This window comes from Hemitrygon akajei, chromosome 3 (assembly GCF_048418815.1).
Source record: "Hemitrygon akajei chromosome 3, sHemAka1.3, whole genome shotgun sequence".
NCBI lineage: Eukaryota > Metazoa > Chordata > Chondrichthyes > Myliobatiformes > Dasyatidae > Hemitrygon > Hemitrygon akajei.
Window position 1 is genome coordinate 113,734,080 of NC_133126.1, and position 18,921 is coordinate 113,753,000.

The 18,921-nt window shown below is 38.1% G+C and overlaps 1 protein-coding gene across 3 annotated transcripts in view; it reads right to left on the reverse strand.

The window, feature by feature from the left end:
- wdr33 (WD repeat domain 33) overlaps positions 1-18,921 on the reverse strand; it is a 134,356-nt gene that overhangs the window by 45,178 nt on the left and 70,257 nt on the right. For all 3 annotated transcript variants that reach the window (XM_073040628.1, XM_073040626.1, XM_073040627.1), the window contains exons 8-10: positions 6,329-6,455; positions 4,534-4,688; positions 48-126 (exon numbers count right to left, since the gene is read on the reverse strand). In XM_073040628.1, coding sequence (XP_072896729.1) covers positions 48-126; positions 4,534-4,688; positions 6,329-6,455 — 361 coding nt within the window. The remainder of the gene's footprint in view (positions 1-47; positions 127-4,533; positions 4,689-6,328; positions 6,456-18,921) is intronic.

Below are 18,921 nucleotides of genomic sequence, written 5' to 3' on the forward strand. Positions count from 1 at the left end.
TCTTCCAGAGGACAGTTATTTTGAATATTATTTTGAATTTTACTCACCCAACATGCCAGAAGAGCAGAGAGCCATCAGATCCCCCACTGGCAAACAACCCCTCATGCACTGGATGCCAAGCCACAGCTATAAGCAGATAGAAGTCAGGAATTAAAAGAGGATACAGACTTAAATCACCTTACAAATATGTTTCTGTTAATTGTACTGTAAGATTTTGAGAGAGATTTTTACTCTCTTTTCTGTAAAAAGACAAGTAAATGTGATTTTAAAACACTCTTTTTAAAGTTATGTTGGATTAGGGGCCAGATAATTGTTTTTATGCTTTTCCTACTGGTTTTTGCTTCTTTATATTTGTACAATCACCCATTTGTCTTTAATCTTTTAATAATGTGTACTATATTTCTGTAGCAGCAGAATCAAAATGCTGGAGGAACTCAACAAGTCGGGCTTCTGCTTCCTTCCTTTCCAGTCCTGATGAAGGGTCTAAGCCTGAAACCCAGATTCCCTCCATAGATGCCACGAGGTTTGATGAGTTCCTTCAATATTTAGAGTGTGTTGCTCAAGATTTCCAGCATCTACAGAATATATACTCTCAGTGGCCACTTCATTAGGGTCACCTCAACACCTGCTTGTTAATACAAATATCTAATCAAGCATTCGCAAGACAGCAACTCAATACATAAACACATGCAGACATGGTCAAGAGGTTCAGCTGTTGTTCACACCAAACATCAGAATGGGGAAGAAATGTGATCTAACTGACTCTGACCGTGGAATGATTGTTGGTGTCAGACAGGGTAGTTTGAACATCTCAGGAACTACTGGGATTTTCACACACAACAGTCTCTAGAGTTTACAGAGAATACTGTGAAAAACAGTTTTGTGGTCAAAAACACCCTGTTAATGAAAAAAGTCAAAGGAAGATGGCTAGACTGGTTCAAACTGACAGGAAGATGACAGGCACTCAAATAACTACGTGTTACAAGTGGCATGCAGAAGAGCATCTCTGACTGTATAACACGTTGAACCTTGAAGTGGATGCGCTGCAGCAGCAGAATATCACGAACATACACTCAGTGGCCACTTTGATAGATAAAGGGAGTATCTAATAAATTGGCCAGTGAGTGTACTTCTGCAGTTTATTTGTCTGCAAAGCTGAAGTGTGAATCAGTCACTGCTCACAACTTTCTCGTTACTTTACAGCCTTGCTTGCTGGTACAGGCTGACCCTGTCTGACCTGTACTGTGACGAACATCTAATAAAACAGCTGTAACCATAAGATTTTCACCTCATTTCGGATTTCTGAAGAAACTTCTGGACAACATTATTTTCATATCTAACAATTTTTTATCAAATCAGTGTATAAAATTAAGCAGTTTATTTCACTCTGACAACTGCCAATAAAAAAAATTATAAATATTATGTTGCTTTTTGGTATGGCATTTGCTCTTTAAAATGCAAGCCTTAAAAGTGAGAAAAACAAATTCATCCTAATAATCTGCTTAGATATAAATTGGATCAATGCTAATACTTAACAGGAAAGTAATGTTAAAGCATGAAAACCACTTCATTTTTGCTCAATTTCCTCTGAAATAAAATAGGGTGCTATCAATCAAGAAAATCACTTTAACCTACATGCTAGCAAATTGCATGGATTAATGATGATTAATGGTGTCACACTGGTTGTTGTGACACATCTATTTTGGTAGTGGTAGTACAGTGGGTAGTGTTTGTAGCTCTCGTTTACAGCTTCCATTGCTGGCTAGCAGTCTTGCGAAAAGGAGAGCTGAAACGCAAGCCTCTCCAACAGCAAGCCACATGTAGCTTCTCGCTGGCGACAGACAGAAACTGAACTCCTTTCCGACTCAGGCTGAACTACAGAGGACAGGTGGAAGTAGTCTGCAACCTGCACACGTAGGATGCAGGTCTACCAGAGCGTGAACCAGATTCCTGACTATTGGCAAATAGTCCCACTGCCTTGTGGGCAGTCTTGGGAGCGTCAAAGGCTACAGGAGTAAACCCAGACAGAAAATCAAGAGTAGAGCCCCTAAGACGGCTGGACGTCACTGAACATCCTTCCAGCAGCTCCTGCAGCCAAGCTGGTGCTTTCCTTTGGACTACACACGAGGCCAAGAAGGGAAACTTGACAACTGGGCATACCAGGATCTTCATTCCTTCTGCTCAGGCTTGTGCCCCGGAGTGGTCAGCTCTACAATGGACTGACCCATAGCTCACACCCCTTGTCCTTCAAGACAGATGGATGCCATCAATGAAGTTACAAATATGATTTGAAGAGAAGCTCATAGTTAACGAGTTTCTATCTTTAATTACGTTCTTCCATATGAGCACTATTAGTAATAAAGACAGCCTAGAAATACTAAGCAGGTACATTTATGGAAAAAGGAACAAAAGCTAACATTTCAGGTCATTGACCTTACTGCTGTTCTTCATGTTCTTTCAGATTTCCTTTTTTTTTTTGCTGTGAATTGCAAGTAACTCAAGGTGACCTTGAATATTTTTGTATTATGTTTACCAACAATATGCAGAGGGAAAAATAAATACAATCCTCAGTACACTGCAAGAATAAATATTTATTTTCTTCCAGCATCTGCACATGTAAGGATCTGTAAGTAGATGTATTAGCTTTAACTTGAACATAATGGTCTGATCACATATTAGTTTCCATCATTATCATCAACCCATAGGCTTTCTGATACAATGTGTTCAAGCAGATAGGTGTTTATGAATCCCATAGCAACCTTGTCATAAATTCCAGTGCCCTGGAACCTTTTCCTATCTATCCCTCTCTTGAGCACAGGGCCCATTTACCAAGAGAAAGTTCAGATAGTAATGCTTACACTGCAGATACCAGAGTAAGATTCAAGTCTAGTGTAAAAATTTACAGAATTAGTCTTTACAAATTAACTGAGGATTGTGCTTATTTTTCATTCCGCATATTGTTGATAAACATCAGATCAAAACAAGACTATTCTTAATGTACAGGTTACTCTGTTGCATGTAATGACAAGCTGGACCTTGGGGATTTCTTGCAAGAACTTAAAAAAATCAAAAGGAGATACCCAACTAAGTGCAGTGATAGTTATTTTTGCGTTGGTTTATTTCACTGTAACATTAAAATCATTAAGCTGTACTGTTTAGAAAAACAGGAAGAAGCTGCCACACCCCACCCCTCCCACTTCTAGTCCTGGTTGACTCTATAGGGTTGATTAGCATGGAATGTTTTTATTTGAAACACTGAAGCAAGTATTCGTCACTACTTAATCCTCTATGTGACAAGATGGAACTTAGTCTCCTTTAACATAGTATCAAGGGCAGATAATTTTCTTCCATTCAAACTGTTCAGTTTGATAGTTGTGGACAAATAAAACGAATGAAAGACCAACCAAGACACCAATAGAATACAAAATGGATTCAACACTCCAAACTGGACACAAAATAGGCTCCCAACCTCAATATCAATATGTTGGGTTCTGTGGTATTGTTGAAACCCAAGGAAAAAATAAAACTTAAAACAGGTAATCACTGACAAGGCATGGCAGAATAATGGCTGAGTTATTGGACTAATATCCATGAATTTTCACTGTTGATCTGGAGACACAAGCTTGAATCCTTTGAAAGGTGCGCTTCATTAATGGTAACCTTGAAACTACAGGACTGTTCCAAAAGCCATCTGGGAAGAATACAGGTCATCTTTATCCAGTTTGGCCTAGGATACAGCTCCATTCACATTCAAGTGAACTAGTAAATAAAAATAAAATCCTGTGAAAACTATGAGAGAAACACAAATTTGGATAAACATGCTGATGTAGAGTATACATGCAGCAAAAAAGGAGCTCCAAATTCGACCACCTTCAGTTTCTAGTAAAATTTCCTCTTTTCATTCCTTATGATATATAAACAGCCTTATAATGTACATCACATTGAGCCTACAATATTTATAGCATTTCCCCATTTTGAAAATTTAGGCTCAGTGTTGATATCACTTTTGCCTTCCAATTCCCACTGTTCTTCCTATTTGTTTAATAAATCCTTGTAACTTGATGTTTCCATCACCTTCCAGGACACCGTTAACCTTCTGCCACAAGCAGTACCTAGCTACCATCCTTAGTCCCTACTTCCTGATGCTCAACCTGTTTCTTCACCACATTAACAAAATGCTTTCCATCACATGTGATTTACAGCAGTGACAATCTCTTCTAAGGGACTTTGCCAAATATCTTATATATGGTCATATACATTGCAACCATAGACAATCGTTACACCTGATTGGGTTTAATGAGCACATTCTGCTCTATGAAACACCAAGTTTGGGTCTCTCATCAACTCAGTAGGAAGTTTAAGGAAGATAGGCATATGAATAGAGGGAATAGAGGGATATGGGTTATACAAAGGCAGAAATTTAGATTAGGCATTGTGCTCAGCACACATATTATGAGAATTTAGGATTTTGTTTGACTCTAGAAGTCTGTGCTCCTAACATGCACAGATTTGGTAAAGACAACCATTACTGACCTGTAGCTTCCTTTTTGTGTCCTCGGAAGACTTGAAGCTCCTCCTTCAAGTTCCGAATGTCAAACATTTTACAGAGGTGGTCACGCGACGCTGTGAGAAGCCAGTTACCATTTTGATTCCATTTAACTTCCATGACTGTGTTCTTGTGAGCATGACTGGGAAGAAACATCATAATCAGAGTATGAACTACTGAAACACAATTACAGATCTAACACTGCAAAGCACAATGAATTTAACCATTATTTCAAACAGTTCAATGGTACAAATGTCAACATTTTATTCACATTTATGGAATGTGGAAATCAGTGGTAGAACTGGACTCTGCCCATTTCTAGGGTGGTAGTTAGGAATCAACTATATTCCCAGGGTTGGACTAGGTAAAAATATTAAGATTTCTTCCCGGAAGATAGTGAACCAGTTTAGGTTTTTCTAACAATGCAGCAATCTTCGTCCCTACGGCAGAGGTACAGCACATAAGGAAGTCATTCTTTAAAGGAGCAGTACTAAAATAATCTCACTATTCTGCTTTTATCCAAAAACCTTGCAATGATCTTGGCTTCTATAAGCATCTAAATGTTTGGTACAATCATCTCTGTCCCGACCAAATAATGCACCATCAGTAAAAACAACCCACACTTCAACAAACAGAAATTTTGCCTAATATCTATCTCACTGAAATGTTTTTAAATTGTGGCTTGCAACCACAAGAGAAAACAAAATTTCCCAACTTACTTAATGGAATTCTAAATAGTAAACAAAGTCTACTATTAAATCCCCTCCCTCAATTTTTGTTTATGTTTTACTTGTCCAACATCTTAACTCTCTCCCTATCCTAGTGAATACCATACTAGGGAATCTGGTGTCTGATGCCTTTAAACTGAGTGCTCAAAACTGGAAGATTACTTAAAATTAATCTTTTCCATCTATTAAGTCATTACTCCTGTACTGCAATTATCTGCACAACTACTTAATACAACACAAAATTCTTTTCCCAGTATCATGTACTTTTACCTGCAGCCATGAATACATTACATAGTATGTCAAGCTGCATATTACTATCCCAGGTATTGTACTACCTGCCGACAATCCTCCAATTCAAATTACATATTCACTGCATTCTTTGGAATATACCCTTTTTTATGGTCAGCAGTTAATCTCCTACAAAAACTGTAACAAAATCTGCAGTCTGCTGCTCCTTTTCTCAGATACACACTTGCCTACAGAGCAATACCCTCTATTCTTAGCTGACAGTTCCCAGAGCTCTGATCTCTCTTTATGCTTCAAACCTGGACCTGACTGCACAACAGGTACCATATGTTACTCTCAGTTCCTGTAGCAATTAATACCACAGTAATGGCCAAAAATAATAGTAAATGTTTCTAATTTGGAATACTCCTTATACTGGCACGCCAGGAAGAAATTATGTGAGTGACTAATAACATGCCTCAACTGTGATCAGTATCTAAATCATGACTTATTTGAAACTTTCTTTTTCAACTGAGAATTACCGTAACTCTAGTCCACCGCAATAGAACCGAAATATTGCTTTGCTGTCTGGACCATAATAGGCCAGAGCTTAACAATGCAGAATCCATTAAACAGAATCAGTACTTTCCTTCGTTTGTGTCTCAAATTTTGCTGGCTGAGGCTCCAGGAAATTAAAAGCTTGAAATTCCTCTTTAGCTTCAATGAAAATACTTCCTCCCTGCTAGCCTTCTAGCTGAGTTAATCCCATTAGTGGCCTGGAGAGCAATATATTGTGAACAGTATTTACATTGAAACCATCATGACTTACAGTGTTGCAAGACTTTGACCATTCTTAGGATCCCAGAATTTGATTGGCTGCTGACTGTCTTTACTTCCAGATACTACTAATCCCTTGGTGGGATGCCAGTCCACGCACTTCACATCAGCACCATGTCCTAGTGAGAGCACAAATATATTACAAGCATTATTCAAAGCAAACTACTTTACAATCTTCTCTTTAAACTGCACTTGGAACTCAGTCAATCAATCCACATGATCAGAAAAGGGGAGGCACAGTGGCATGTGGTGGTTAGTACATTGCTTTACAGTACAGGCACCTGGGTTCATTTCCTGCTGTGCCTGAAAAGAGCTTGTCCATTCTTCCCATGACTGCATGGGTTTCCATTGATTATTGTAAATTGTTCCATAATTTGGCTAGGATTAAATTGGGGGCTGCTGGGCGGTGTGGGTCAAAGTACCAGAAGGGCCTATTCCACACTGTATCTCAATCAACCAATAAATAAATAAGTTTGGCACTTACACTCAGTGGCCACTTTATTAGGTACACTTGCAAATGTCTAATCATACAAGTATCTAAACAGCCAATCAGGTGGCAGCAACTCAATGAATAAAAGCATGGAGAACAGTCAAAAGGTTCAATTATTCAGTCCAAACATCAGAATGAGGAATAAACGTGACCTAAGTGACTTCAACTGTGCAATGATTGTTGGTGCCAGACGGGGCAGTTTGAGTACCTCTAAAACTGCTGATCTCCTGGGATTTTCATGCACAAGTCACCAGAGTTTATAGAGGATGGTGTGAAAAACAAATAACATCCAGGGAGCAAAAATGTCTTATTAATGAGAAGTCAGAGCAGAATGGCCACACTGGTTCAAGCTGACACCAGGCAACAGTAATTCAAATAATCACCCGTTACAACTGTGATGTGCAGACAAGCATCGCTGAATGCACAACACATCAAACCTTGAAGTGTATGGGCTACAACAGCATAAGATCAATCTGGCTTCACCTCCTGTGACCATATAGTAACTGTCTTATTAACCCGACACAAAAAACTCATCCTTTGTACTTCTGAAACGTACTTTAACCCCAGCAATGGCCAGCCACACTGCAGTCCATCTTTCTACTAAGCTCATTAAGTAACATTACCCTTCCTCTTCAGCAATATACAGCAAATTAAACCATAGCAAAGAAAAGACATGGTAACCTGGTTCAGAAAATCCCCATCTTTCATCTACAGTTGCAAAATAAAGTTTGAGAATCCTTTGCAATTACCTGCTTTACTGCATTAATTACTCATAAACTGTGTTCTGATCTTCCTCCAAGTCACAATAATAGACAAACACAAACTGCCTAAACTAACACACAAACAATTGTACTTTTCATGTCTTTACTGAACACATTGTTGAATCATTCACAGTCCATGCTCAGAAAAGTATGCGAGTCCTTGTACTTAATAACTGGTATAACCTCCATCAGCAGCAATAATCTCCACCAAACATTTCATGTAGCTGCTGATTAGAATTGCACAACGGTGAGGAAAAACTTAGGTTATTCAAGCAGTTCATCAATACTTTTGGGATATCTTGCATGAACAGCTCTCTTCAGGACATGCCATGGCATCTCAATTGGTCTGGACTCGGAGTTGGCCATTCCAAAACACAGATTTTCTTCTTTTTCAAGCATTCTGTTGATTTACTCTTGTGACTATGGAAGCTTTGTGACTGTTATCAAATCTATCCATACCATTTTTTGGCCTTAACAGTCACACACTTATAGATTCTGATTATCGGGTTTACCGTTGAAACATGCAATCAGTTTCTAAGGCCAAATGGTAACATGGATAGATTTACTCTGGTGTTTCAGATCATTGCCTTATTGTATCATGCAACTTCTATCATCCAGCATCAAGTGATGGCTGCTACCCTGACAGACTCCTGTAAAATGCCTTGGTACAATTTTGAATTTGTTGTTCCCAGGCCCTGAAGCAGCAAAGCAGCCCCAAACCATGATGCTCCTTCCACCATGCTTCTCAGTTGGGATGAGGTTTTGGTGTTGGTGTGTAGTACCCTTTCTCCTCCAAACATAACAACGTGCATTTCTGCCAAAAAACTAAACTTTTATTTCAGCTGTCCACAGAACATAGTCCCAGAAGCGTTGTAAAACATCCAGATGGTCTTTCGCAAACCTGAGACATGCAGCAATATTTTTTGGAGAGCAGTGGTTTTCTCCGTGGTGTCCTTCCATGAACATCATTCTTGTTCAGTCTTTTTCTTATAGTGGACACATAAACAGAGACTTCAGTAAGTTCTAGAAATTCCTGCTGTTACCCTGGGGTTCTATTTCACCTCCTTCAGCATTGCACGTTGTGCCCTTGGTGTGATTTTTGCAGGACACCCACTCCTAGTGAGAATAGCAAAAGTACAGAATTTCCTCCATTTGTAGACAATTTCTCTTTCTGTGGACTGATGAACACTCAGATCTTTAGAAATATTTTTGTAGCTTTTTCCAGCTTCACGCGTCTCTACAATTCTTCTAACATTCTCAGAAAATTATTTTGATCAAGGCATGGTGCACATAAACAGATCTTTCTTTAGAAGAGCACGGTCTGTCAGTAACCTAATTTTGTGTGTCTTTTTTTTCAATAGGGCAGGGGACCTTTACAACTCACACTTCCAATCTCTTCTCATTGATTGTAATATCTGACTTCAAATATCTTTTTTTGATGGCATTACCCCAGAGGTTCACACACTTTTTTGAACCTAGACTGCGATTCTTTAAATGATGTACTCAGTATTGACTAGAAGTACAATTGCTTACGTGCAATTAGCTTAGGCAGATTGAGTTTGTCTATTATTGTGACTTAAAGATCAGACCACATTTTATGAGCAATTAATGCAGAAAAGCAGGTAATTGCAAAGGTGTCACGATTTTTTCTCTTTCAACTGTATAACCATATCATAAACATCCAAATGAGTTCACTAAACTCACAGGAATTAGGTAACAGAGTTATTCACCAAATTCACTTAGAAATCAGAATGTACAAAGTCCTAACTCATCTAACCCATTGGTTATTTAAAGTTGGAAGTAAAATATCAAAAAATGCAAATGCTCAATTTAAATAAAATGGCTTGCAGGTGAAATCCATGGACACTACCTCATTACTGCACTATGTTTTGCACTTTTATTCTAATATTATTTGAGTAATTTATAGATTTTTATGTCTCATACTGTATGCCTGCTTCAAAACAATGCATTTTATATATGTCAGTGATAATAAATCTGATTCTTTAAACACATACTAAAACTTTGCTCCAAGATTGCACTTTCCTCTCCAACAACTCTTAAAATCTTTTTGATGCCCAATTTATCCAAGTTGATCAAAATTCATCCTGCTCTTCTTTTAATAAAGAACCTTTGCTATCCATCAGAGAGCCTTGGTGATAACATCTCATCTGAAAGGTGGCATCCCCAAAGTTAAGCACTCCCTCAATACTGCACCGGTGCTTTCTCGAGGCACCGCCTCTTGATGATGTTCTCAATGGTGGGGAGGGTTGAGCCTGTGATTTGGTCAAAGAAATTTGATTAAATTCCTGTGGATGGACTTGAACCTGGAACTTTGTACTTCAGAACCAGCTACAATGTTATGAACTGCTTTTCAAAATTTACAACTGCTGTTGCTGGAACAAAAATTACGAACTAAACATTTATTCCTGATTTAGTGCAAATATGGATCATTTAATAGCATACTTTACCCTAATACTGTTTTTGGTAAGGAATGGAAGAAAGAGTATCATAGGATAGAATTTATGGAGCTAATTCTGTACAATGACACATGATGACTGGATGAACAACCGTCAATGTGCAAAAGAGTGATGCCAGCAATGTACAGGACTTGCAAAGCTACTTAGAAAGGCTCTATGTTATCTCATACTTGGTTTATGTTGTAAGCAATTTTACACTTTCCCCCCAAGTTTCAACATTCTACAATCCCCAATAGTTTAATGATTTAGCTGGGCTTTACATGACTGAAATAATCCATGATGCAAGACTACTAAGTATAACAAGAAACTAAGTTAGGCTTTGTAGAGTTGAGGAGCAGTTCGAAGATAATGTGAACAACTTCCATATATTTTAAAGCTTCTAATCTTGTTAACGTGGATTTATTTTTAGCATGTGCTGAATACAAGTTAAGACATTTTCAGAAGCAATACTTTCCGTGACTAAGTGACATTAAATATTTTATGATGTAATTATATGATTATGGAGTAAAAGATAGTATTGATTTATTTATTCACATACACAAACTGCAAAATTACAGAGCACCAAGAATGTTACCAAAGAGCAATTTTCATATTTTTTAATTCTCTCCTTCCTCTAGACCTCTATATCAGCATCACAAGGCATAGCTGAGTTACAAATAGCCATTACAAATTCACAGACTTCACATATATCTTGATCATACCTCCTCCCAGTTTGCTTTGGCTTTGTCCAATCTGTATTGATGAGACTTCTCTCATCAGTGCATTTAAGATATCTTCCTTTATTTTAACTATGGCTCCTTCTCCATTACAATCGACTTTGCTCTCAACCAAACCTGAACCCATCCACATCTGGGATAGGGCTTTCCTTATCCTCGCATTCCACACCTCCAGCTTCCATATCCAAAAAAAATCACCCTCATAATTTCTACCACCTTTAATGAGATACCAACACACAAGCTTTTCCTTACTCTCCCAGAGTTCCAAATGGACAAGCCTTTCTATAACTGTCCGATTCACTACCACTTCCCTTAATATGGCAACCAGCGACTGCAAAGCGCATCACCTCTCTTTTTTCTAGCTTTTGGGAACCCAAGTATGCCTTACAGGTGAAGCAACAGTTTACTTATACTTCTTCCACTCTACATTTAGTGCTCACTACATGGACCCTCCAGAGAAACCAAACACCAATTGGATAACATCTCTGTTCAATCTGTAAAGATGACCCTGAGTTTCTAGTCCTATGTCACTTTAATTCTCCACTAAATCTCTGATTCTGTCCACGGCTTTTCCAATGAAGTTCAATGTGAACAGGAACACCAACTCGTCTCTATCCACATTGCTGCCCTCAGGACACAAAACTGAAGTCACCAATGTCAAGTAATCTCCAGTTTGTGTCAGAATGGTATCGTTCAGACATATATGAAAAGCAAAGGTTGAAGATTCTTAAGATCTGGAAACAATAAAAGCAGGGTCATTGATCAGCCTTTCTTGCTCTCTGCAGATAGTGCCCGACTAACTGGCAATTTTCAACATTTTCTATTTTAATCAAATTCTGAGGTCATCAAGTTGCAGTATTATTTCAATAATTATTTTATTTAGAGACAGACCCTTTCAGCCCAATGCAGTACCCACCCATTTAACCCCAGCCTAATCATAGGACAATTTACAATCAAGAGAAAATCTGCAGATGCTTGGAAATCCAAGCAACACACACAAAATGCTGGAGGAACTCAACAGACCAGACAGCATCCACAGAAAAAACGTATAGTCGACGTTTCAGGACAAAATCCTTCAGCAGGACTAGGGGAAAAATCGGAGGAGTAGATTTAAAAGGTGGGGGAGGGATGAAGTAAAGTAAGTAAGTAAGTTGATTGGTGAAAGAGACAGAAGGCCATGGAAGAAAGAAAAGTGGAGAGGAACACCAGAGGGAAGCAATTGTTGGGCAAGGAGATAAAGTAAGAGAGGGAAAGGGGGATGGGAAATGGTAAAGGAGGGGCATTACCAGAAGTTTGAGAAATCAATGTTCATGCTATCAAGCCAAGCTGGAGGCTACCTAAATGGAATACAAGGTGTTGTTCCTCCAACCTAAGTGTGGCCGCATCACGGCAGTGGAGGCGGCCATGGATAGACATATTGGAATGAGCACAATCCGCACTTTGGAGGCGTCCGAGGTCGCTAGAACCCGCATTGATAGCGGTGGAATCCAGGTTTAGAATATGCCCTGGATTGTTAGAGCCATTGAGGGTCAGCAGGGATCGCGGTCAGGAGATGTCTGGGCCTGCTGGAGTTAACAATTTACAATAACTAATTAACCCATTAACCAATACGACTTTGGAATGTGGGAGGAAACCACAGCACCTGGTGGAAAACCACGTATTCATGGGGAGGACATACAGTACCAACTCCTTATAGGACAACACCAGAATTGATTTCCAAGCTCCAAGCTGTAATAGCATCGTACTAACTGTTTCGCCACTGGTGGCACCCCTCTCTACACAGATGCTGTCTGCCCTGCTGAATATTTCTAACATTCTTGATTGTTTCCATTTTCCAGCAATAGCCATGTTCTGTATGCCTCAGTTGCAACAACTTTTATTTCTCTTTTCTCTGTTTCATTCATCACTCGCTACTTATACATGCTCTGGATATGTGGCCAATCGTGTTTGAAATGAAACTACTAGTATATAGAAAGCTCGCAGATACAATAGAAATAATCGGTGTTCCAGTTTTCCTCACTCACTCTGATAGCCTTCCCTTGTAAAACAAGCCAATGATGCTTTTGAAATTTCTCCAGCTTTTCTTCAAACATTCTATAAAAGCCAGACTGGTTGTGTCTCCAAATACCTGGGGCAAGTTCTTCAAATAAATGCAATGGGCAAGGTTTTAATCAATTTGGCAGGGTGAGGGGAGCATCAAGCTGGAGCATTAAAAAGGAAAAACAAGATGTATTAGTGATAGAAATTGTATGACTTTAGGGAGAATCTAATTTAGAAAGAATGTCTAATGTTAACCTTACAGTGCATTCAAGTAGATGAGGTACAGGCATTAATAGTTACAATGGAATGTTCTGATAACAGAAAACTGTCTTAGAAAAAAAGGCAACACTGGGTACTAGCTCAGTCCAGATGAAAGGTCTTAACCTGAAATACTGACTGCTCATCACTCCATAAATTCTGACCTGAACTCTCCAGAGTTGTGTGGCTACTAAACACTTCTGGACAAGAAACCCCATGCACAAAAGAGAAAAACAGGAAAAGAGAATGGCATGAGCACTACATTACACTACAAAATTATTTGTAATGGCTAGGGGCACATTATTCCCATGGATAAAAGAAAGTGCTGCTGGCAACAACATAAAAGCTGCAATTGTATACCCATGATGGGGTTCACCACTGTGTAACAGCACTGAGGAATGCTTTAACTTGTCAAAACAAAACACACTGAAATTCTGTCCCTCAGGTTTACAGTCTAGACCTCATTTTCAAGATAGATGGGTGCAAGAATTTTTACGTGATGATATTGGAGTTATGTAGATCTGGGTAATAATGTTGCAAAGTGAAAAATTGATTCCATATTCCAGAAAACTTACTTTTTTATTATGTATGTTCCTAGCCCAATGAAAAAGCAAGTTATCTTCAATCTCTGTTTTTTGGGAATAAGGCAATTCAAGTATTACAAATGTCAGAAGGGGAACATGTTTTTTCCATGATAAAGTTTAGATTAACTATAGAAAAGGTTAGTGCAATCTAGAATAAAAATACTTAATTAGTGAAAGCCAACTTCAGCGACCTGGCTGGGATAAAATGGCAACAAGGATTGATAAGCAAACCCAAATGAGCAATGGGTACCCTTTAAAGAGGAAACAGTTTGGCTAAGTTCCTACAGGAAGAAAGGTAGGAGAGCCAGAGAGAAAGTTTTCTAGATAATGGAAGAGATTATAGAAAAGATGATAGATTTCATATTGATGACTAGTTAAGAACCAATATAAAAAGTTCAAAGTAAAAGTGAAACAAAAAGTATTAAAGATTGACACAGAATAGACTGATAATTAATGTAAAATTAAATTTAATTTTTTGTTATGTGTACAAGTAGTAACTGAGATAGCGAGTTAAGGACCAAATATCAAACCTGTGATTAAACTTAAGATCACGGTAGATGTTCTAAATGAGTATTTGCCATTTCTACTACTGTAGATACAAGTTGTCAAAGCCAAAGTCAAGGGAAATCATTGAGATACTGATTATGCAAAAATTGAAGAGCAAGGTACCAAAAAAGATGGCTGTACAAACAGCAGATATGTCACCGGAGAGTACTACAGCACAGAAACAGGTCCTTTGGCCCCATGAGACATGCCAAACTGATATTCTGCCTGGTGTTACAGAACCATAGCCCACCATAAACCCTCCCATTGTTGTAATTGAACTTGTATCCACCACTTCTGCTGGCAAATCATTCTACAGTCACACCACCCTCTGAGTGGTGATGTTCCCCAAATATTTCACCTTTTACCCTTAACCTATGACCTCTAGTTGCAGCCTCACCCTACCTCAGTGGAAAAAGATGGCTTGCACTTACCCAATCTATATCCCTCAATTTTGTATATCTCTATCAAATCTGCCCTCATTCTCCAACACACCAAAAAAAAACACAAAGTCCTAACCTATTCAACCTTCCTCTATAATTCAGATCCCGGCATCATCCTTGTAAATTTTCTCTGTAGTCTTTAAATCTTAGTGGAAAATATGTAAGCACAAGACCAAACCATTGAATATTTGAAACTGTTATGATTTTATCCAAAAAAGATGCAAGAATAAACCCACAGACTGGTCAGCACCATCAGAATCAATCAGATGAGCAAAATTAATAGCCAGTTGAGAATGCATAATTAAGGAAGTCCGCACCAGTATGTTAGATGTCAACTATGTGTGACCACCCTGTATTTTGGTTAGGCAGCAGAAAGGTTTATATCTTTCACTCGAAAAGGGCTAATGCTTTTCTACTTTTGTATCTTTTACTGGTAGTAAAGTGTCACAGAATGGACTTGTTAACAAAACTAAATAGGCAATACCAACAGAGATACCAGCCAAGGGACAAAGAATGGACACGGCCATCTTTAGAATGAATGAAAAAAAAAGACAGTGATATTCTTCAGGACCACCACTTGCACTGATGTAGTAATGGTTTGTAGCATACCTTCAAGACGTGCCAATGGCATGGAACTTGAAAGCAAGGAGTTTGAAGAATAATGACCATGCCAGACAGAAAGGCTAGTGGACTGGACATGTATGTGACAGATAAAATTAACCAAAAACATGCAAGAACAACAAAAGAAACTAAAAGTTTAAGAGTGCAAGTCATAAAGACCAGGGTATATTTACACGCTGTTTTGAAGATTGTCAGGGCAAGTTAGGAAAGCTACTTTCCCTAAAGTTTTGTTATTATATTTCATAATTCCATTTGGTGTGCATTATGCCACTTGATTAGTAGAAAAACTTGTCAAAAGTCAAAATTATATCTAAGAAATACTAAATAGGTGAACACACTACCATTAGCTGAACTCTCTTTAAATACATTGGACTGGCTTCAATTGTTCTTATTATATGAGGGCCTTTCTTGGACCATACCAAAGGAACCAACAGCCAAAACAAAAAACAAGCAGGAAGGGAGAAGCAGGGACTAAATAAATAAACTCTCAGAGTGAAGGTCATCACATCTTCTGACTGGGAACATTTCGGACTTTTACAGATAACAGCGATTCCAGCAATTAGATCAGCATTTCCAACAGCTGCATTTTACATTTCTAGTGTTCAGTATTTTCCTTTGCTAATTTCATTCTTTTTTCTATTCCCCACACTGCTGATTACAAACTTTATATGAAACCATCTGCGTACAAGGATTTCTAGATGCAATGCCTTGTACATTTTAGACACTGCATTAGTGAATTAAATGATACAAGGTTAATGAGAAAGGCCAGAATCATTTTAAATTTAAGATAAAATCTACAGAATACTGGTTAATGTTTTTCATGCACTTTACTAAAGGTCAAGTTTTAATCTTTCTATCATTATTGGAATGAAATCTGTGATCTCAGTACTAGACTGCAGTGCATTTTTACATAGTGAGCCACCTTGCAGCCAGAAGTATGTTCGCTTTTCTTTATTAAACTGCAGTAGAGATATGTTCAAGTATAAATATATCCTTTGTGGAAAGAACTTTAAAAGTAGTTAAAGAAATATTTAAATTGCATTTTTTATAACTAAATGGGAAAATGTCCAACAGGAGGCAGAAGCAGTTAACCATAAATTCCATGGAGATTTTGCTTCGTGGCTTGCATATATGTTTGAAACATTACAACTTGGTTTTCATTAGGAAATTAAATGTTATGGAAACTATTCCCAATCATTTATGATCTCTAACAGCCTTGCAGTGAAAAGACTTGGGAACAAGTGGACTGGTTTGCAATGTGAACAATTAGATGCAAGATTACATATTTTAGATCACAGGCTATGGCATACATTATGATCTTATATTGTGGATTATATGGAAGTAGTTATTTGTAAGATGGCCCAAAGCCAAATTTGGCCCAAGTCACATGAAGCTATAGGGCATAAAGAATACGTTCATAGTGATAACATCACATCCTAAAAGTTCCTTTCTAATTGTGAAATTTAGAAAAAATTATCAAGAGTTACATGCTGTTGACCAGTCACAAAGATAAGCAAAACCATGACTTCTCTTTCACTGATGAAACAGGTGAGGCAAGGATGAGACTGGTAGTTTATTTGATATAAATACATAAACATTAAGAAAGGCACCGTTCAAGGCTGAGTTATGGTTGTAAGATTTTCACATTTATAAACAATTTAGACAATGGAGTAGAAAGTTTTCCAACAAGGCAAATGCAGAGTGTTGTAATTAGTGCAGACACAAAGTATTACACCAAATGGAATTAAAAAGTCCATTCATATTAATGCTAACTTTTAAAGAATAGTTGTAAATTATATCTAGTGGATTCTCATTAATTGGGACACATCACTTCCAGTACATTTTCACCCAATTAGCTGAATTCTCACAAAAAGAGATAAAAGGGTATAAAAAGACAAATTACCGTTTAACTGAGTAACAAATTATGCAATTAAGATATAGAATGAATTAGAATACACCAATGCTACCACCAGACTATAAAGCTGTGTATTAGTTCCTAATAATTATTAATGGAGGAATTCATCCAGTGCATGCTGCCATGTATTCAGGAAGGGGTAGCATCTTTGTCGAATCCTTTCTGGGGCTGATCACTCACTAGTACCCAGTGGACATTCAGCTCTCACCTACGGCTCCAAGTAGCTGTCCACATGCGACAGCAGAAAGGTGGGCTAAACAAGGTGAAGGTAGCTGGTGGACCTCATAACCTGGTGAAACAGAGACATGCCTGTCCTAGCATGTGAAGTCAGCTCCAGTGGACTGAGCAGATGAGATCAACAGTGAGATCCAACAGCCAAGAAGACAGTTCTGTAATGCTTCATGGAGAGAGAAGGGTATGATAAGGCATGGAAGTAGTCACGGTTATTGCACTGTGACCAAGGGAACACCCCAGTTTGTGACATCTACTCATATTACTCGACTCAGACTTCTGAGGTTGTAAGAGTGGTACTGTTCCAGTTTTCCACTCTCCTGCACAGGTTTCACTGTCATCGTCAGATACGACGGACAATCAACAAGCAGCAGTGTCCTTTTGATTGACTTTAAACAAACAAAATTAACAGACACCTAGTGCAGATAGTGGACTGCCTTCATACAATGCTTTTGGCAATTTCATCCTCCAAACTTTCATTATTATTCTAACAATCAAGATGATTGTGAATATCTTCAAATTACTTGTAATTGTCAACTTACTGAAGCAGCCAAATAGCTTCATTTTCACTCCCACCCATTTCTGGCATCTCCAAGCCTGAATGCTTCAACTGCTTATTTCTTGCCAACTATCAGTGAAAAAAAAATCAACTGCTTTTTGAACACAAACACACACAACTGACGGTTTTTAAAAACTGTTCATTATTAGCACAAGTTCACATGACTGATGTTAACTAGAAAGTGTTCGGCAAAAATCTCCAGTTCTAATTAAGCAGCATAGTGTCCCAAATAAATGAAAGGAATTCCAGCTATTTTCTTTATTTAGTTTTGTTCTTTAAGAGCTGTTCCAAATAAACGCTGCCCTGATTAACCTATAGACTAGTTAACTGGAATCCACTGTACCTTAAATACTGTATCATTTTCATGGAAGAATGGGAAGGTAAAAGTAGTCGAGCAATAAATGAGAGGATTGCAGCATCTAAAAGCTTTTATATTTTTTTGGATGGGACTGGATTGGTACAAGAGAAATACAGAAACTTCACAGAGCTGCCCCTCAGTTGGAATTACTGATGACAGGTTGGATATGATCTGTACAAGAACTAGGTCTGCTGGAACAAATGGCCACTTTCATTCCATTCTGCCTTAAAGTGAAATTTTCCTATTACCATTAAAAAAAATCTTGTCTTTCTTCTGAAAAATAGGCAAGGCATCATACCATTAAAGGAGTCATTTTAAAGAAGGTTCTGGTAGCCTGATCCCTACCTGCTTTCCATTTGGTTCTTTGGGCATTTATTGAAACTTTATAATCTCACTTCAAACAGATTGCTTCCCTAGCCCAACTATTATGAAACCTTGTTTACATAGCCAAATAAAGGCTGAAGATACTACCCCATTGACAGTTTGCAAGAAAATAGTAGTCAATAAGATTGGGAGTGTCTGAGGACTTATTTGAGCTGGATTCATTTATGTCATTTGCCAATATGGAAAAGTATTTGAAATGATTTTG